At 46.4% G+C, this 20246-nt stretch overlaps 1 protein-coding gene across 1 annotated transcript in view; it reads left to right on the plus strand.

Annotated features, from left to right (window-relative positions):
• Positions 1-10699: 10699 nt before the first annotated feature.
• LOC144770158 (N-acyl-aromatic-L-amino acid amidohydrolase (carboxylate-forming)-like) overlaps positions 10700-20246 on the plus strand; it is a 38925-nt gene continuing 29378 nt past the window's right edge. The window contains exons 1-2 of the mRNA XM_078654497.1: positions 10700-10781; positions 17874-18126. Of these exons, the coding sequence (XP_078510623.1) occupies positions 17894-18126 (233 nt within the window). The 5' untranslated portion in view covers positions 10700-10781; positions 17874-17893. The remainder of the gene's footprint in view (positions 10782-17873; positions 18127-20246) is intronic.

Here is a 20246-nt window from a genome sequence, read left to right on the forward strand (position 1 = left end):
AAGTGCCTGTATGTATACTTCAAGGTCGGAGAATCTATCGTCGTCGAGCTCGTCGACGGGGTGGTCGTCGACGGAGGAATGTCGACAGTCAATCCAGATGCCGTCGTTGATGCCGATGTTGTCGACGGTGATTTCTTCGTCGACGGCTTCGTCGATGGTGTTGTCGACGACTTCGTCGACGATACAGTTGTTGATGTCGATGGAGCCTTTGTCGTCGTCGAGGAGGTTTTCGTCGACGACGATGATGATTTCGTCGATGACGATGGAGCTTTCGTCGACGACGACGATTTTGACTTCGTCGACGTTGAAGAGCTCATCGACGGTGGCGTCGTCGACGATTTCTTGATCATAATGATAGAAGAAACAGACCTACCCGTCGACGACGAGGATGTAGTGGATGTCGACGTGGATGACGAGGATGACGCCACCGACGTGGAGATAGTTGCTGTCGACGTTGTCACAGGCAGAGCAGAAGACGTTGTGAAAGGTCTCTTGAAGGTAGGAGTAGAATCCTGAAGAGAAACCTTCACAGCCAAAGCCTTTGAATGAACCTCTGAAGACTCGGGCGTCTTCTTCTGAGGTGGCTCCAAAGATGGTCCTGGGGATGTCATTCTAGGCCTTTGAGGAGAGGAATGTGCACTCCTGATGGAACACTCACTCTCACCTGAAGAGACTGCTTGGTCCTTATCTTTCAGTATCTGAAGCCATATCAACAGGCGTCCCTCTCTGTCTTTGAGAGTTATAGCAGCAAAAGTGCGGCAGACTTTACAATCCTTAGTGGAGTGGTCTGGCTAGAGACAATAAAGGCAGTCCTCATGCCTGTCATCTACGTGAAGCCTCTTTTTACCACAAGAGGCACAAGATCTAAAAAGCCCCTTCTTTGGAGTATCAGCCATGGTGAACTGAAAAACCCCTCACAGAGAATGAATTCTGGGAGAAAATTTGTGGAAAAATCCAGAAATACAGGAAAGCTGAGCAGAGCACAGTGGAGACTCCCTTAGCACGACGTGCGGTAGAAAATCTGAGGGACTAGGGCTCCTTCCAGGAAGGTTCTAGAGGGTGGTGATAGCTGATTGGCTCTTAGCCAACGTTTGGTCCTTTTTACAAAAGGACATGGATATGTTACTAATGAGAGGCCTCTGGCCTATTACTATGTATATGTCTATATGACATTACTCTTTTTATATACCAGGGACTCCTACGCCGACAATGGGGAATGATTCAGGCATGTGAATCTATGAAAAATACCCCTAATACTGGATAATCCATGTTGTTATGTTAAGTCAGAAAGTGCTATTGTATGTCAGGGGCCTTCTGTGTGGGGCCCTCGGGCAATCAGGGGCCACTATGCCACAACCAATGTGGTTGTGGCATTTTACAACTGCTATTCCATGATCAAACCTACTATAGCACTTAGAACTGAGTAACAAGTATCCTTTTCAGCGATTGACTCTCACGGTAGCGGAATGAGCAGTCCAAGGCTTCTCGAAGAGTTTGTGTCTGAAATCAACAATCAGGAAATAGAGCAAAAGGCCAGCTGTCCAGTCCAGGGCTTATGATGATCCGAAAGAGAAACAATTATTATTATTATTATTATCCACAACGCAATACTACACAAATAGAATATATAATGCAAGATCTATGACCTTTAGGTCAGTGTCTGGGGGCACTTGATCTAAGTTCACTTTGCAGTTAGGCCCCAGTCTCAGCTATAGGCCCATGTGTCAGCTGAGACCCAGATCACTTCAGGTTGAACTTCTCTAGGCCAATGTGCCAGCTTAGACCCAGATCACTTCAGGTTTAACTTCTCTAGGCCCAGGTGTCAACTTAGATCCAGATCACTTCAGGTTTAACTTCTCTAGGCCCAGGTGCCAGCTTAGACCCAGATCACTTCAGGTTGAACTTCTCTAGGCCCAGGTGCCAGCTTCGACCCAGATCACTTCAGGTTTAACTTCTCTAGGCCCAGGGGCCTGCTTAGACCCAGATCACTTCAGGTTTAACTTCTCTAGGCCCAGGTGCCAGCTTAGACCCATATCACTTCAGGTTTAACTTATCTAGGCCAATGTGCCAGCTTAGACCCAGATCACTTCAGGTTTAACTTCTCCAGGCCCAGGTGCCAGCTTAGACCCAGATCACTTCAGGTTGAACTTTTCTAGACCCAGGTGCCAGCTTCGACCCAGATCACTTCAGGTTAGACTGCTCTAGGCCCAGGTGCCAGTTTAGACCCAGATGAGTGCAGGTTTAACTTCTCTAGGCCCAGGTGCCAGCTCAGACCCAGATCACTTCAGGTTTATCTTCTCTAGGCCCAGGTGCCAGCTTAGACCCAGATCACTTCAGGTTTAACTTCTTTAAGCCCAGGAGCCAGCTTAGAACCAGATCACTTCAGGTTTAACTTCTCTAGGCCCAGGTGCCAGCTTAGACCCAGATCACTTCAGGTTGAACTTTTCTAGACCCAGGTGCCAGCTTCGACCCAGATCACTTCAGGTTAGACTGCTCTAGGCCCAGGTGCCAGTTTAGACCCAGATGAGTGCAGGTTTAACTTCTCTAGGCCCAGGTGCCAGCTCAGACCCAGATCACTTCAGGTTTATCTTCTCTAGGCCCAGGTGCCAGCTTAGACCCAGATCACTTCAGGTTTAACTTCTCTAGGCCCAGGTGCCAGCTTAGACCCAGATCACTTCAGGTTTAACTTCTTTAGGGCCATGTGCCAGCTTAGAACCAGATCACTTCAGGTTTAACTTCTCTAGGCCCAGGTGCCAGCTCAGACCCAGATCACTTCAGGTTTAACTTCTCTAGGGTGATGTGCCAGCTTAGAACCAGATCACTTCAGGTTTAAATTCTCTAGGGTCATGTGCCAGCTTAGAACCAGATCACTTCAGGTTGAACTTCTCTAGGCCCAGGTACCAGCTTAGACCCAGATCACTTCAGGTTTAACTTCTCTAGGGTCATGTGCCAGCTTAGAACCAGATCACTTCAGGTTTAAATTCTCTAGGGTCATATGCCAGCTTAGAACCAGATCACTTCAGGTTTAACTTCTCTAGGCCCAGGTGCCAGCTCAGACCCAGATCACTACAGGTTCACCTGCTCTCATGACAGTGGGACCAGGTGCAAGATCCTCACCATGATGCACATCCTGTGGCCCTCAGCTTCCTTCCAATGGTGCCAGGCCTGCTCTAGCTGCTGTGACCGGTCTGTGGATACACCAGCGAGGTATGGAAGCTCAAACCCACCCTGTGCACACCACCCTCCCAAATGGGGAAAAGCCCGCCCTCAGGTTCTGTGTGAAGTGGTTGGTTCCATGCGGTCGGAGGTCATAGGCAGTGTCAGCACCAGTTGCTTATTCTCAGACACAGCACAGGGCATCACAGGCTGCAGTTAAGGTGAACTTTGTGCCAGTCCCCTGAAGGGGCACAGTGAGACCCACTCCAGCACTCAGGATGATTCCTTTGGCATTCCACCAATCAAGGGTGACCAATCGCAGCTGTCACACTCTCTTGCTTCACTTCAATGCAGCATGTCAAATGAGATAACAGAGATGCAGGGAGACCCACTCCAGCACTCGGGTTGGCTTCTGCAATGTTCCAAAGCTAAGTCCACAATCTTGGGTAGTTCACTCCTCCAAGGCCCTGCAGCTGGGATTCTGCTGTAGGCAGTCGTCCTTCTGCAGAGAAACCCTCTGCCCCTCTCCCTGCAGGTCAAACAGTCTCCATAGCAAGGTAGACCCCCGGCTCTCTTCTTGTCTTCCCAGTCAACATCAGGCGCTCACCCACCCTGCAGGCCTTCAGGAGGAGCCTCAAGACCTGGCTCTTCAAATGATTCGGAGCTGCACCCTCTCCCCAATTCCTCCCCCCCCCAGAGCCTTAAGACCCTCAAGGGTGAGTACAGCTGCTTTACAAACCCCTGATTGATTGATTGATTGTAGCTTATGCAGACTTCCAGGAGCTGTCCCCTCCTCTAAGGGAAACTGACTCTCAGCATCACCAGCCCTGGATTGCAAGAATTCCCTGACACTCTGCAGTGTCACCTCTTAGGTCAGTGAACATTTCTGAAACCTCTTTTGAGGGTTTCAGTCCCTTTTAAATAGTCAGTTCTCTATACAGGAAATGCTGATTCCACTGTTACTGTTCTGGAACGGGTTTGAGGCGGTCCATTTAGATAGTGTATCCCTCCTCTCCAGAGCAGACAGTCTTTGTTCCCAGGTGATGGTCCCACAGCAGGAAGTCAAGAGCGGCATTTGCAAGTGTAGCCCCAAAACAAGAGCACAATGAGGTGTGAAGACCTTGCACATGGCAGCCATAAACCTTTTGGGAGTAGCACATTGGGTAGAGTCAAAAGGTAAGCTCTGATAGAATGGTTCTGTTGGACTTGCCCCTCTCGGCAGGGTCACCCCCAAACGTTTTGCCTTCAACTCTCCTTTTTTGCTAAATTTGTTTTTGTGGGCCTAGGTACTCTGTGCAACTTACCACTGTTAACCAGTGCTAAAGAGTTTGTGCTCTGTCCTTTAAATATGGTTACATTGGCGTACCTCCAATTGGCACATTTAATTTACTTGTAAGCCCCTAGTAAAGTGGTACTCCATGTACCAAGTGTAAATTAAATGTTACTAGTGGGCCTACAACACTTATTGTGCCACCCACTTAAGTAGCCATTTTAAACATGTCTCACGTCTGCCATTGCAGCTTGTGTGTGAAGTGTTAAATTGCCATTTCGACCTGTCAAAACAAACCTTTTGCCAGGCCTAAACCTTCCTGTTTAATACATGCAAGTCACTCTTAGGGTGAGCCCTAAACAGAAAATAGAGCAGTGTGTGTTGTATTTCAAAGTATGGATGTGTAAATTATAGTTATGCAAGTCCTGGTAGTAAAACAAACTCTCAACATCGTTTTTTACTATTGCAAGGCCTACCTCTCCCATTGGATAACATTGGTTTACCTTATTATGTTTAGTGAGTGCTAACTTTTGTTTGGGTGCAGGAGGAATGTCATGCTTGGTGTCTGAAGAACTGTAATTTAAAACCCTCTTTAACGGTAAAGTTGTATTTTAGGCCACAATTCTGAAAAAGACACTTTTAGAAATTGGCTTTTTAGTATCCTAGCAACTTGATGTCTGCAGCCTATTTCCTGGGTCACATGATAGGTGCAGTTTGCCTAAGTGAATTCCTCTCATACAACTACACAATAGAGAGCCAGGGTGTTGGCAGGATGGGCCACATACCAAGGAATTAAGCACAGGTTAATTTAGTGACTGTGGATCACCCTGACAAGGATTGTAGCTTTTGCTTGAGAAGAGCTCACACCTCAGCCAACCAACAACCCCATTTCTCAGATTTTTTTTATAAAGCACATAATTACCTGAGGATATCCTCTCACCATTCAGTATTCTAATGTCATTTTTCACACATGTAAATGATTTTTCTTGACTCAAACTGCTTCAGACACCCAAGGGACCAGTAATTGAGTATACTTCCTAACACTCTATGGTGTTAGCAATTTTGGCCAAACTGCTACCCAGAAATTATTTTTGTCAGTGACTCCTTGGTTATTTTATTTTTACCCCAAACAAAACTATGGAAGAATGTTGTACAGCCCTGCTAGAGTTTTTTCTGAAGGTTGACAGAACCAGTGTGATGATACGGGAAAAGAATATAGGGACAAAAAAAGACATTCAGCTCGATTTAACAAAGTAATGCATTGTAGTGTATTCTTTTACCACATTGAAAGAGGGTTTTCTATCCACACATGGCACACTGAGGTGATGCTTACATGGGCAGCAAGCCAGGCCGTCTAGGGTGTGTGATTGGAAAGGTGTTGTCTTTGTTTGTTTTTAATCTTGTGTGGGAAGTGTTCCCATGTCATGCTTGTTAACCATGAGGTACGGCTATCATTTTATGGGATGTAGTGCTTAAAATGCGAAAGATGAAGCGCTGCGAGAGATTGTTATGGTTTACCGTAATCTGCCCGCTTCCAGTGGAGCTGCAAGCTCCTTTATGGTACTTCTTATGATCATACTGTACTTCATAGGCTGCTGAACTGGGAAATCCAAATTATATTTTATTTCACGTTTATGATGATCCTGAGCAGGCATAGGTTGGAGAGAGGCTGGCAGAAAGTTCCAGGGCCTGGTAGTTTTTGCTGAGAAAGCAGTGCCAACTATAGTTTTTTTTATAGTGAGGCTGGATAATGATCTCTGGTGCAAGCCTGGAGCACAGTGTCCTGTTGGTTTGTATTGCTTGAATTTAACTTGTTGACATATTGGCCCTTTTCCTTGGGACACTCTGTGGACAGTGCAGAGTGTCTTGAGCATTACTCTTCTAGCTATTGGCAGCTAGTGGAGTGATTGCAGGACTGGAGTCATGCGTTCTCTTTAGTCAAGGTGGATTAATTGCATTATGTATATGATGAAACTGGATGCACCAAAATATAGGCTGTTTGCATAGTCAAGCTTGGAGATGAGGAGTGAGGATAGCTTGTAGCTTTTGTTGGTTCCTGAGGTATGAGAATATGTGTTGCAGTGTTTTTACTGTGTAGAAGGTACACTTTGTTACCTTGTTGACATGTAGTATCAAGGATTGATCTGAATCCATGGTTACCCCAAGGTTTCTAACTGCTATTGATGTTGTTGGGAAGACCTCAGGTTCCTTGGGCCACATTGTGATAGGCTATTATTTTTGCAATTGTCCCCAGTTGAAGATCTCTGTCTTTGCAGTGTTGAGCTTTAGGTGGTTACTCATTATCCATGTATATATGGTGCGGAGGCAAGCACCACATTTTCCGTTGTAGAGGTCTTTCTGGCCATCCCATTTTTGAAGGATTTGCATGTCATCTGCACAGCTGTAAATGGTGAGATTGAAAGATTTAATCAGGTCTGTTAAGGGGGTATGGAAGATATGACAGACCCCCCCTACACAACGCTACAAAGTTGGGTGTGAGAACCTGAAGTTAAGGCGATAGGTATACCATGTTGTGTCTTTCTTCAAGGAAAGTAGCAATCCATTTTAGAGCATTTTCACTGGTTCCGATATGATGGAGTCTCTGTATTAGTGCGTGGTGATGGACAGCTTCAAATGCTGCTTATCATCCCAGACGCAATAGGATGGCCAGTTCGTTCTTGTGCACAGTGAGTTTTAGGTCAGTTCATCTTGCAATGATGGCTGATGCTGAGACTCTGCCTCATCTAAAGCTTGATTGTTGGTCTGACATGGAGCAATTTTCTTTCGTAAATTTTGAAAGTTGATTAAACTGCTCTTCCAGATATTTTTCTATGAATGGACTATTTAGTGTGCAGTTTTCTGAGGCACGTGGGTAGGAGGTTTTCAGCTTGAGTAGGAATGAACCGACTTGTGATGTAAGCTTCTAGTGTTTCCCCTGCACAGGTTGTGTTGTGTGAAGAATGTTTTAGAATTTTTGGGAGCTGTTGGAAGTAAATGTGATACTGAGGGTCTGCTTGTAGTGATAATGTTGAGAAAATCTTGCTCTGAGAGGCAGTAGAAAGTATTTAGTGTTAAAGATTGATTTTGTCTCTTTGTATGGTGGTTGGATCATGTGTAGTGGGGGTGTCATCTATTGTTCCCCTAAGGCAATTTGCTATCTTCTTAGTTTTGGGGTCAATTCCATGAGATTCTGTCACAGAAGGCTTGAGATGGTGATGCTTCTGTGCTTTGGTACTCTGGATTGCGTTCTGCTGATGCTGTGGTCATATACAAAACCCTGCATCCGAAAAAGATTGCATACAGGTCCAATAGTCTACAGATCCCTCCATTATATTAATGAGCCCTATAATGGGCTGTGAATCTATACATTCTCCTTTCTACAATTACTTCAGGATCTCGTAGGAGGACACCCAATTTAGGGTTATTTGTCTCATGACAATGAAGTCTACGGATCCACTTGGCCTGTTGATTTCATTGTTTTGTGAAACATTGGCGTCTGTTGGTCCATGCGTTGTTGACCTCATGCTCTTGTGGACAATGGAGAGTCTTTTGTTCGATATGAGCTCTGTCGAATTGATGGTCTTATGAAACAATGGCGAGTCTACGGTTCCGTGGGTTCATTGTGGATTCTGTGGTCTCATCCGAGACTGGAGAGTTGACACCTCCAAGGGTTTGTTGATTTCCTGGCCTCATTAGACATTGGAATCTATGGGTTCTTTGTTGGTTCCATTATCTTGTGTGACAAAGCAGAGCCGATTGATAGATATGAGTTATCGATGTCATGGTCTCATCAGACAATGATGAGTTGAGGCATCCATGCTACCAGCCAAAAAGTACTTCAACGCCTCATCAGGGGTAGCAAGCGCAATGTAATGCAAATCCTTCCCTCTTCTATCCCTCCACTATCCTTTTTCAATACAAATAACAATCTTGCACGTCCACAGTTCAAATTAATTTCATATTCCCCTATACTAATTTCCCCACTAATCCTGCTTGAGTTCAGGAGTGGAGTGCTACTTGCCGAAAAGCACTTCAACAACCCATCAGGGGTAGCATGCACTATAGAAATGCAAACCCTTCCCTCTTCTATCCCTCCACTATCCTTTTCAATCCAGATAACAGACTAACATGGCCACCACTCAAACTAATTTAATTTTTTCTCCATACTAATTGAACACTAATCCTTTTTGGGTTCCGGAGTAGCATGCTACTCGCCGAAAAAACGCTTGAACACCTCGTCAGGGGCAGTAAGTGCCATACAAATGTAATTACAATTACAATTTGTTCTTTGTTAATTTCATGGTCTCATCAGAAATTGAGGCCCATGGATCGATATTGATTTCATGATCTCGTTAGAGAATTGAATATGGGTCTGTGGATTCCTTATTTATTCCTTATTGAGTCCAATGAAGAACCTATTTTAATTTGTCCTGGAAATTAAAATGCTGGAAAGAAACCTCCAAATCGACTTTTCAAAGCCCCCAGACCAGTAACCCCATTCTTGAAGCGATCAAGACAATTACCTCCTTTGATTATTTAAATTTTACAAAAATCTACTATTTGAACAACACCTTCTCCTTTCGGCATTGCTCATCTGAGTACCAATGGGGCACCCCTAAAACAAAGATCTGCAACCCCCGTAGTCTCTGTTTTGTCTACAACCTGGGTCCTCCTTTTTCATTCATTCCATCTAATTTATCCTACAATGTTTCTCTCCCATTATCAACTCGTTTTCCAGATGTTCTTTGCACGTGTGCTTGCCACGTGCTATATTGCTTCCCCTTGTCTACATTTGCATTATGTTTGTTACTTCCTAATTTCTTTTGTTAAGCGCTCTGACGCCCCAGCGGTCTGGTCCGTGCTATCGAAAGCCATTAAATAAATGAATCTTGGTCAATGTGTGTGTTGTACATTTCATGATCTTGCCAACAACGGAGAGTCGATGGGTCCATGTCTTCTTTGGTGATTTCATGTTCTCGTAGGACAATGGAGTCTATTCTTTGTTGATTTCATCCTCTCGTGAGACAGTGGTGGGTGCATTAATTGATTCGTGCTTTGTTGATTTCATCCTCTCGTGAAATACTGGTGGGTGCATTAATTGATTCGTGCTTTGTTGATTTCATCCTCTCGTGAGAGAGTGGTGAGTGCATTAATGGATTTGTGCTTTGTTGATTTCATCCTCTCGTGAAACACTGGTGAGTACATTAATTGATTCGTGCTTTGTTGATTTCATCCTCTAGTGAGATAGTGGTGAGTGCATTAATTAATTTGTGCTTTGTTGGTTCCATCCTCTGGTGAGACACTGGTGAGTGCATTAATTGATTCATGCTTTGTTGATTTCATCCTCTCGTGAGAGAGTGGTGAGTGTATTAATTGATGTGTGCTTTGTTGGTTCCATCCTCTTGTGAGACAGTGTTGAGTGTATTAATCGATTCATGCTTTGTTGGTTCCATCCTCTTGTGAGACACTGGTGAGTGCATTAATTGATTCATGCTTTGTTGATTTCATCCTCTCGTGAGAGAGTGGTGAGTGTATTAATTGATTTGTGCTTTGTTGGTTCCATCCTCTGGTGAGACACTGGTGAGTGCATTAATTGATTCATGCTTTGTTGATTTCATCCTCTCGTGAGAGAGTGGTGAGTGTATTAATTGATTTGTGCTTTGTTGGTTCCATCCTCTTGTGAGACAGTGTTGAGTGTATTAATCGATTCATGCGTTGTTGGTTCCATCCTCTTGTGAGACACTGGTTAGTGCATTAGTTAATTCGTGCTTTGTTGATTCCATCCTCTCGTGAGACACTGGTGAGTGCATTAGTTGATTTGTGCTTTGTTGATTTCATCCTCTCATGAGACACTGGTGAGTGTATTAATTGATTCGTGCTTTGTTGATTTCATCCTCTGGTGAGACAGTGGTGAGTGCATTAATTGATCGTGCTTTGTTGATTCCATCCTCTGGTGAGACAGTGGTGAGTGCATTAATTGATTCGTGCGTTGTTGATTTCATCCTCTCGTGAGAGAGTGGTGAGTCCATTAATTGATTCGTGCTTTGTTGATTTTATCCTCTTCTTGGGCAATGGAGTGATGCAACACGGCCATCTGGGCCTTAGCTCTCGAAGGGTCTGTCCATCTATTTTGGGTCCTTCCTCCTCCTCCATTTCTGACTCGCGGTCTCGGGGCTCCCCGCTTCTCTTTGTGGAAGTAAACTCTTATTTGCTGAAACAATCGCAACGTGTCTTCCTCCTTCGGTTTTCACTTCCCTTTGGTCTGTACTATAAGTAAGCTCATTGCTTATTTCGTGGTGTCTTCTTTGTTTGAGAGTTGAACGTCTTCTGTATTTCGACTCCAGTCTTCTGATCAGTGAGTATTGTCTTTTCTGAATAAACTCTCCCTTGATCTTCTCACCCTCTATCTTCTTTCCACCTTTGCTTTCATGTATCCTTATCTTTTCTTTACCTCTATCTGCCTCTCTGTCTGTCTAGATCTGTTGATCACTGTATGTCTTTACCTCTTTGTCTTGCATCCATTTTATTTATCTGTCTCTATTTTTTTATCTCGACATCTGTGCTGTCTGGCTTTCTTTCCTTCTATCCCCCTCTGTCATTGTATCATCTCTGTCACTATGCCTCAGTTTTACATCTGAGTTCCTGTCTTTGGATCTGTTGTTTTATTTCATACACGTCTCTGTCTCTCGTGTCTGCCTTTATTTCTATTTCCACTCAACAATTACCCTATGAATCACTAACAACCCTTTTCAGTGTTCTTGAAGGCACACCAAAATCTGCCTGTCTGGCTGATGTCCGTCTATCTGTTTCTCTGTCTATCTTTCTGTCAATACCCATGAACTCTCCTGTGTGTACGTATATCTCCCGCCCCCATTCGCTGTTCCTCTTCCTCCCTGTCTCCCCTCTTCTCACCTCATCGAGCTGCAATGGTTTCCTTGTTACTTTACTCCGTGCTTTCTAAACTTCTACATCACACTCTTTAAAATTCTGTTGTGTAGTTATTTGTGCTATAAGGTGATAAAAAAAGAATTGCTGGTATCCCAGCTTTGCAGAGAGCGTGAATGCATGACCACTGTGCTCACTGCACAAGCTGTAGTGATAGCTTAAGTGTTGTTAGGTGCCTGGTTTGGGGTCTTGCAAGAGTGGTAGTGTTAGCTTAGTCTTGTTTGGAGCCTTGCACAAGTTATAGGGATAGCCTCTGTCTTGTTTGGAGCCTTGGGTGGAGTCTTGCACAAGTTATAGTGATAGCTTAAGCCTTGTGTGGGGCCTTGTATAAATTATTGGAATAGTTGAAGCCTTGTTTGGAGCCTTGGGTGGAGTTTTGCACAAGTTATAGTGATAGCCTTAGCCTTGTTTGGAGCCTTGGGTGGAGTCTTGCACAAGTTATAGTGATAGCTTAAGTCTTGTTTGGGGCCTTGGGTGGGGTCTTGCACACGTTATAGTGATAGTTGACGTCTTGTTTGGGGCCTTACACAAGTTATAGTGATAGCTTAAGTCTTGTTTGGAGCCTTGGGAGGGGTCTTGCACAAGTTATAGTGATAGCTTAAGTCTTGTTTGGAGCCTTGGGAGGGGTCTTGCACAAGTTATAGTGATAGCTTAAGTCTTGTTTGGAGCCTTGGGTGGGGTCTTGAATATGTTATAGTGATAGCTTAAGCCTTGTTTGGAGCCTTGGGTGGAGTCTTGCACAAGTTATAGTGATAGCTCAAGTCTTGTGTGGAGCCTGTGTTGGAGTCTTACAAAAGTTATAGTGATAGCCTAAGTCTTGTTTGGAGCCTTGGGTGGAGTCTTGCACAAGTTAAAGTGATAGCTTAAGTCTTGTTTGGAGCCTTAGGAGGGGTCTTGCACACGTTATAGTGATAGCTTAAGTCTTGTTTGGAGCCTTGGGTGGGGTCTTGCACAAGTTATAGTGATAGCTTAAGTCTTGTTTGGAGCCTTGGGTGGGGTCTTGCACAAGTTAAAGTGATAGCTTACATCTTGTTTGGAGCCTTGGGTGGGGTCTTGCACAAGTCATAGTGATACCTTAAGTCTTGTTTGGAGCCTTGGGTGGGGTCTTGCACAAGTTATAGTGATAGCTTAAGTCTTGTTTAGAGCCTTGGGCGGGGTCTTGCACAAGTTATAGTGATAGCTTAAGTCTTGTTTGGGGCATTGGGTGGGGTCTTGCATACGTTATAGTGATAGTTGACGTCTTGTTTGGGGCCTTACACAAGTTATAGTGATAGCCTAAGTCTTGTTTGGAGCCTTGGGTGGAGTCTTGCACAGGTTAAAGTGATAGCTTAAGTCTTGTTTGGAGCCTTGGGAGGGGTCTTGCACAAGTTATAGTGATAGCTTAAGTCTTGTTTGGAGCCTTGGGTGGGGTCTTGAATAAGTTATAGTGATAGCTTAAGCCTTGTTTGGAGCCTTGGGTGGAGTCTTGCACAAGTTATAGTAATAGCTCAAGTCTTGTGTGGAGCCTGTGTTTGAGTCTTACACAAGTTATAGTGATAGCCTAAGTCTTGTTTGGAGCCTTGGGTATAGTCTTGCACAAGTTATAGTGATAGCTTAAGTCTTGTTTGGAGCCTTCAGTGGGGTCTTGAATAAGTTATAGTGATAGCCTTGGGTGGAGTCTTACACGAGTTATAGTGAGAGCTTAAGTCTTTTTGTTTGGAGCCTTGGGAGGGGTCTTGCACAAGATATAGTGATAGCTTAAGTCTTGTTTGGGCCTTGGGTGTGGTCTTGCACAAGTTATAGTGATAGTTAACGTCTTGTTTGGGCCTTGGGTGTGGTCTTGCACAAGTTATAGTGATAGTTGACGTCTTGTTTGGGGCCTTGGGTGGGTCTTACAAGTCTTGTTTGGGGTCTTGCACAAGTTATAGTGATAGCTTAATTTTTGTTTGGAGTCTTGGGTTGGCTCTTACAAGTCAATGTGGCACATTTTGTAATAGTATTAATTCAATATTTAGTCATTTGTATTAAACTTGTTAACGCTGTCTGGGCATTGGTTGACGCTCGTTTGTACCAGTTAAATACCCAAATATATAACAATCATCAATAGAAAGGTGACTGGTCATGTTTTGTAAAGGGCCTTCGGCAACACGTGGCGATGCATTTTTAAATCATTTTTTTTCCGTTTGATCTAAAATGTGTTTTTGTTAAAAATTAGCAGATTATGCTGCAGAGGGTGGATTATGCGGCAAATCGCTAATTATGCGAAATTCCTCGGAGACGCACAATCCCATAATTCCAGTGGCCCTACCTAAAATACGCCGGAAGTGAGTGAGGCGGGGGGGGGGGCTGTGGTATCCCTTTCCTGGTCCCTGCCTCTCCCTATAAACCCAGGCTAGTGCTCTGCACCAGGGTGCGGGGGGGGGGTTGAAATCTCATTGTGAGACAAGCCTCACTCCAGCAGCATCGGTGGTAACACCCGACCAGAAGAACACAATGGGGCAGATTTACAAGCCCCTTGCGCCAAAATGACACAAAAGTGGTGCAAGGGGCTTGTAAATCTGCACCACAAATTTACAAGCTCCTTGCGCCTCTTTTGCGTAATTTTCCCTATGTTAAAAAAATGACACAAAAGTGGCGCAAGGGGCTTGTAAATCTGCCCCACAAATTTACAAGCTCCTTGCGCCTCTTTTGCGTAATTTTCCCCATGTTAAAAAAATGACACAACAGTGGCGCAAGGGGCTTGTAAATCTGGCCCACAAATTTACAAGCTCCTTGCGCCTCTTTTACGTCATTTTTCCCATGTTAAAAAATGACACAAAAGTGGCGCAAGGGGCTTGTAAAACTGTCCCACAAATTTACAAGCTACTTGCGCCTCTATTGCGTCATTTTTCCGATGTTAAAAAAATGACGCAAAAGTGGCTCAAGGGGCTTGTAAATCTGCCCCAGTATTCGCAAAACATCGTAAGCTGAATCCGACTGTGGCGGGCGCTTTGGAACCATTTCTAAAGTCCCTCGCAGGGGGGGCATTCACATTACAGGAAAAGGCCGAATGAAATGGCTTTTATATGAGCGGCTTTGCTATTTTGCATGAACAGCCCACAATTCTTACACCGTTTTTTTTTTACGATGCTAATGTTGCATCTTCTAGTTTAGTTGGTGGCGCTGTTAAAAACAGTGGTTATGTCTTCAAGGAGTCAATGTTTGACCAGCCTGTTGTAATAGCATGTGTATATGTGAATGCAGGGCCCGACGGAAATATGTATCAAAATGTAAGAGCGTCACTCGCTCTTAAGGTCCCTGAAGCCCTGTTAAAGTGATTTATTGTACTGCACACTTCGAGTGTGCCGGGAAATGTAAGGTGCCAGGCGGGGGAGGGGTGGGGTGAAAGGTGAGAAGAGGGCAGTAACTTCCATTAGAAACGTTTACAGTTTTCAGTCCTGTGATGCCAGGCTCCAAAGCTTTCAGTGAAAGGAGGAACATGTGAAAAGTGCTCTTGTCACACCATACACACCTGATGTTTGCTTTGCACGACTAATGAACTACCTCACAAGGAACGCTTTCGTGCTGCAGTGTAGCGAGGGTGCAGAAGGCTGTCCGTCTGGCACTGGACTTCCAGTGAGTGAACAGGGTGATTGTGAGACTCGCAGTCTGTTTACAAAACATGATGCCAATGAATTGTGAAAAAGGCCCACGCTGGATAGATGGTGTGTGGCACACAGGAGGGGATTCATTGTTGTAGTAGGGAGATGCAGACACTCAAATGTCATGCCGCATATGTATGTATACAGAAGAGGCCAATGATAGAATGGGCATGCTTCACTTGATCCATCCAGAGAGGCCTGACATTGGATGGGCATGGAGGCTGTAGTCTCCCATAACCCAGCAGGCATGGGGTCAACCCTGCAAACCATCCTTCGGCTCGAATGATATTACCTACATACATGGTCTAAACATGAAGCATAGATTAAGCCTGTATCACTCCAGTACCAATGATGTGTCCTTCTGTCAGGCTTTCATCCGTCTGTTCATCCATCCATCTGTCTGTCCGTTTCAGGTTTTCATCTATCTGTCCACCCATCCGTTCCTCTGCTTCAGGCTTTCATCCGTCTGTCAATCCATGCATCTGTCCGTCCGTTTCAAGCTTGTAACCCTCTGTCCGTCCGTTCGTTCGTTTCAGTCTTTCACCCGTCTGTCCATCAGACCCCTCCTTAGCCCCTGTGTCCGGTTGCTCTTTAACTCATCCATGTATGGCTGTGTTGCCTGTCACCGTGTGTGTGCTGTCTCTCTGTGCATGTGTGCTGTCTCTCCGTGCATGTGTGCTGTCTCTCTGTGCATGGGTGCCTTTCTGTGCATGTGTGCTGTCTCTGTGCATGTGAAAAACCAAAGGTGGTGATGGACGGAGCGTTGACAATACAAACACTCACCCCCAGTCAACTGATCTGGGTTTAATCCATCACCCCAGTTCAGACATGGCCATATGCAAATCATTCTGACCCTGTGCCTCATGGGAACAGACCAGCCCGAACTGCCAAGCCATGTCTTCCCTGGACCGGAATCAAGCTTCCCAGGACCGGTTTCTGGCATTTCAGCCGTCTTCAGCCCTGCTTGCTTGACTCCAGTGGCAAAGTGAGCAAGGGACTCACGTCTGAGCATACCCTGCCAACTTATGGCGAACAAAGCAAAACCAAAGGAAATGATGGACAGAGCGTTGACAATACAAACACTCACCCCCAGTCAACTGATCTGGGTTTAATCCATCACCGTTCTTTAGCTCACTCCGCCACCTCAGTTCAGACATGGCCATATGCAAATCAGTCTGACCCTGTGCCTCATGGGAACAGTCCAGCCCGAACTGCCAAGCCATGTCTTCCCTGGACCGGAATCAAGCTTCCCAGGACCGGTTTCTGGCAGGGTGAGCAAAAAACCGATGGATTTAGGCCCAGATCTCTGTACTGGGGTGAATGTATGACATTGTTCTGCATTCTGTCCATCAATTGTTGTTTTTGCTCTCTGTGCGTGTGTGCTGTCTCTCTGTGCATGTGTGCTATCTCTCTGTAAGCGTACTGTCTCTCCGTGCATGTGTGCTGTCTCTGTGCATGGGTGCCTTTCTGTGCATGTGTGCTGTCTCTCTGTGTATGTGTGCTGTCTCTGTGCATGTGTGCTGTCTCGCTGTGCGTGTGTGCTGTCTCTCTGTGCGTGTGTGCTGTCTCTCTGTGCGTGTGTTCTGTCTCTCTGTGCGTGTGTGCTGTCTCTGTAAGCGTGCTGCCTCTCTGTGCGTGTGTGCTATCTCTGTGAATGTGTGCTGTCTCTGTGCATGTGTGCTGTCTCTCTGTGATGTGTGCTGTCTCTCTGTGCGTGTGTGTGCTGTTTCTCTGTGCATGTGTGCTGTCTCTCTGTGCCTGTGTGCTGTTTCTCTGTGCGTGTGTGCTGTCTCTCTGTGCGTCTGTGCTGTCTCTGTGCGTGTGTGCTGTCTCTCTGTAAGTGTGCTGTCTCTCTGTAAGCGTGCTGTCTCTCCGTGCGTGCTGTCTCTGTGCATGTGTGCTGTCTCTCTGTGCATGTGTGCTGTCTCTCTGTAAGCGTGCTGTCTCTCTGTAAGCGTGCTGTCTCTCCGTGCGTGCTGTCTCTGTGCATGTGCTGTCTCTCTGTGCATGTGTGCTGTCTCTCTGTAAGCGTGCTGTCTCTCTATAAGCGTGCTGTCTCTCCGTGCATGTGTGCTGTCTCTCCGTGCATGTGTGCTGTCTCTCTGTGCATGTGTGCTGTCTCTCTGTAAGCGTGCTGTCTCTCCATGCGTGTGTGCTGTCTTTCTGTAAGCGTGCTGTCTCTGTGTGCGTGTATGCTGTCTCTCTGTGCATGTGTGCTGTCTCTCTGTGCATGTGTGCTGTCTCTCTGTGCGTGTGTGCTGTCTCTCCGTGCGTGTGCTGTCTCTGTGTATGTATGCTATCTCTGTGCATGTGTACTGTCTCTCTGTGCGTGTGTGCTGTCTCTCTGTGCGTGTGTGCTGTCTCTCTGTGCGTGTGTGCTATCTCTCCGTGCGTGTGTGCTGTCTCTCTGTGCATGTGTGCTGTTTCTCCGTGCGTGTGTGCTGTCTCTGTGTGTGTGTGTGTGCTGTCTCTCTGTAAGCGTGCTGCCTCTCCGTGTATGTGTGCTGTCTCTCTATGCATGTGCGCGGTCTCTCCGTGCATGTGTGCCGTCTCTCTGTGCATGGCTAAAGTAATGAATGAACGGATGAGGGTACACATGTCTTCTGGACTGTGTGCATACCTGGTTGCACGTTGGCGTGTGGGCCTGTATGTCGTTGTGCATGTATAGGTTGTCCTGTGTGCATGCCTGCCTTTCTGAGCATGGCTGAATGAATGAATGAGAGGATCTATGGAGAGGAGCAGGGGGAAGAGAATACATGGAGAGAATGCATTCCAACAACAGCAGGTTTTAACAGGCGCCTTCTGTTCACTGTTGGTCGAGGAGCTCAAGAGTCAATCCATGACGACTAACCAATGGTCTTGTGGCCCCTTTGTCTTTGCAGGGTCATATCGTGCTGTTACGATGACAGCCCAAGCACCCTTGAAGCCACTGACTCGTGTTGTCGTGAGCGGGGCCACCCACGGCAATGAAATGTCGGGGGTCTTCCTTGCCAAGCACTGGATTAAAGACCCTTCTGAGCTGCAGCGTTCCACCTTCAGTGCCTCAGCCTTCATCGCCAACCCACGTGCCACGGAGAAGTGCGTACGGTACATAGATCAGGACCTGAACCGCAGCTTCAAAATGCAGGTGTTAGAGTGAGTATCACCCCATCCCTCTCTGTCCCCACTGCTATCACTTTCTTCCACTACATCATCCCTAGAGTGGCCTCCCTCAAGTGAACGCAAACACTGGTCCACCAAAGGTATGCACAACCACAAGGACCTACCCACACGCACCACCATTGCCAAGAGGCAGTCCAGGACACACCACATCTACATACACACAAGCACCACTTTCTTCCTCTACATCATCCCTAGAGTGGCCTCCCTCAAGTGAACGCAAACACTGGTCAACCAAAGGTATGCACAAGGACCTACCCACACGCACCACCATTGACAAGACACAGTCCAGGAGCCACCAACGGTCTACATACACACAAGCACCACTTTCTTCCTCTACATCATCCCTAGAGTGGCCTCCCTCAAGTGAACGCAAACACTGGTCAACCAAAGGTATGCACAACCACAAGGACCTACCCACACGCACCACCATTGACAAGACACAGTCCAGGAGCCACCACCGGTCTACATACACACAAGCACCACTTTCTTCCTCTACATCATCCCTAGAGTGGCCTCCCTCAAGTGAACGCAAACACTGGTCAACCAAAGGTATGCACAACCACAAGGACCTACCCACACGCACCACCATTGACAAGACACAGTCCAGGAGCCACCAACGGTCTACATACACACAAGCACCACTTTCTTCCTCTACATCATCCCTAGAGTGGCCTCCCTCAAGTGAACGCAAACACTGGTCCACCAAAGGTATGCAGAACCACAAGGACCTACCCACACGCACCACCATTGACAAGACGCAGTCCAGGAGGCACCAACTTTCTACACACAAGCACCACTTTCTTCCTCTACATCATCCCTAGAGTGGCCTCCCTCAAGTGAACGCAAACACTGGTCAACCAAAGGTATGCACAACCACAAGGACCTACCCACACGCACCACCATTGACAAGACACAGTCCAGGAGCCACCAACGGTCTACATACACACAAGCACCACTTTCTTCCTCTACATCATCCCTAGAGTGGCCTCCCTCAAGTGAACGCAAACACTGGTCCACCAAAGGTATGCAGAACCACAAGGACCTACCCACACGCACCACCATTGACAAGACGCAGTCCAGGAGGCACCAACTTTCTACACACAAGCACCACTTTCTTCCTCTACATCATCCCTAGAGTGGCCTCCCTCAAGTGAACGCAAACACTGGTCCACCAAAGGCCGCAGAACCACATGGACCTACCCACACACACCACCATTGACAAGACGCAGTCCAGGAGGCACCAACTGTCTACACACAAGCTCCACTTTCTTCCACTACATCATCCCTAGAGTGGCCTCCCTCAAGTGAACACAAACACTGGTCCACCAAAGGCCGCAGAACCACAAGGACCTACCCACACACAACACCATTGACAAGACCCAGTCCAGGAGGCACCAACTGTCTACACACAAGCTCCACTTTCTTCCACTACATCATCCCTAGAGTGGCCTCCCTCAAGTGAACACAAACACTGGTCCACCAAAGGTATGCACAACCACAAGGACCTACCCACACGCACCACCATTGCCAAGAGGCAGTCCAGGACGCACCACATCTACATACACACAAGCACCACTTTCTTCCTCTACATCATCCCTAGAGTGGCCTCCCTCAAGTGAACGCAAACACTGGTCAACCAAAGGTATGCACAACCACAAGGACCTACCCACACGCACCACCATTGACAAGACACAGTCCAGGAGCCACCAACGGTCTACATACACACAAGCTCCACTTTCTTCCTCTACATCATCCCTAGAGTGGCCTCCCTCAAGTGAACGCAAACACTGGTCAACCAAAGGTATGCACAACCACAAGGACCTACCCACACGCACCACCATTGACAAGACACAGTCCAGGAGCCACCAACGGTCTACATACACACAAGCACCACTTTCTTCCTCTACATCATCCCTAGAGTGGCCTCCCTCAAGTGAACGCAAACACTGGTCCACCAAAGGTATGCAGAACCACAAGGACCTACCCACACGCACCACCATTGACAAGACGCAGTCCAGGAGGCACCAACTTTCTACACACAAGCACCACTTTCTTCCTCTACATCATCCCTAGAGTGGCCTCCCTCAAGTGAA

The sequence above is a fragment of the Lissotriton helveticus genome, chromosome 1_1, assembly GCF_964261635.1.
Source record: "Lissotriton helveticus chromosome 1_1, aLisHel1.1, whole genome shotgun sequence".
NCBI classification, from domain to species: domain Eukaryota; kingdom Metazoa; phylum Chordata; class Amphibia; order Caudata; family Salamandridae; genus Lissotriton; species Lissotriton helveticus.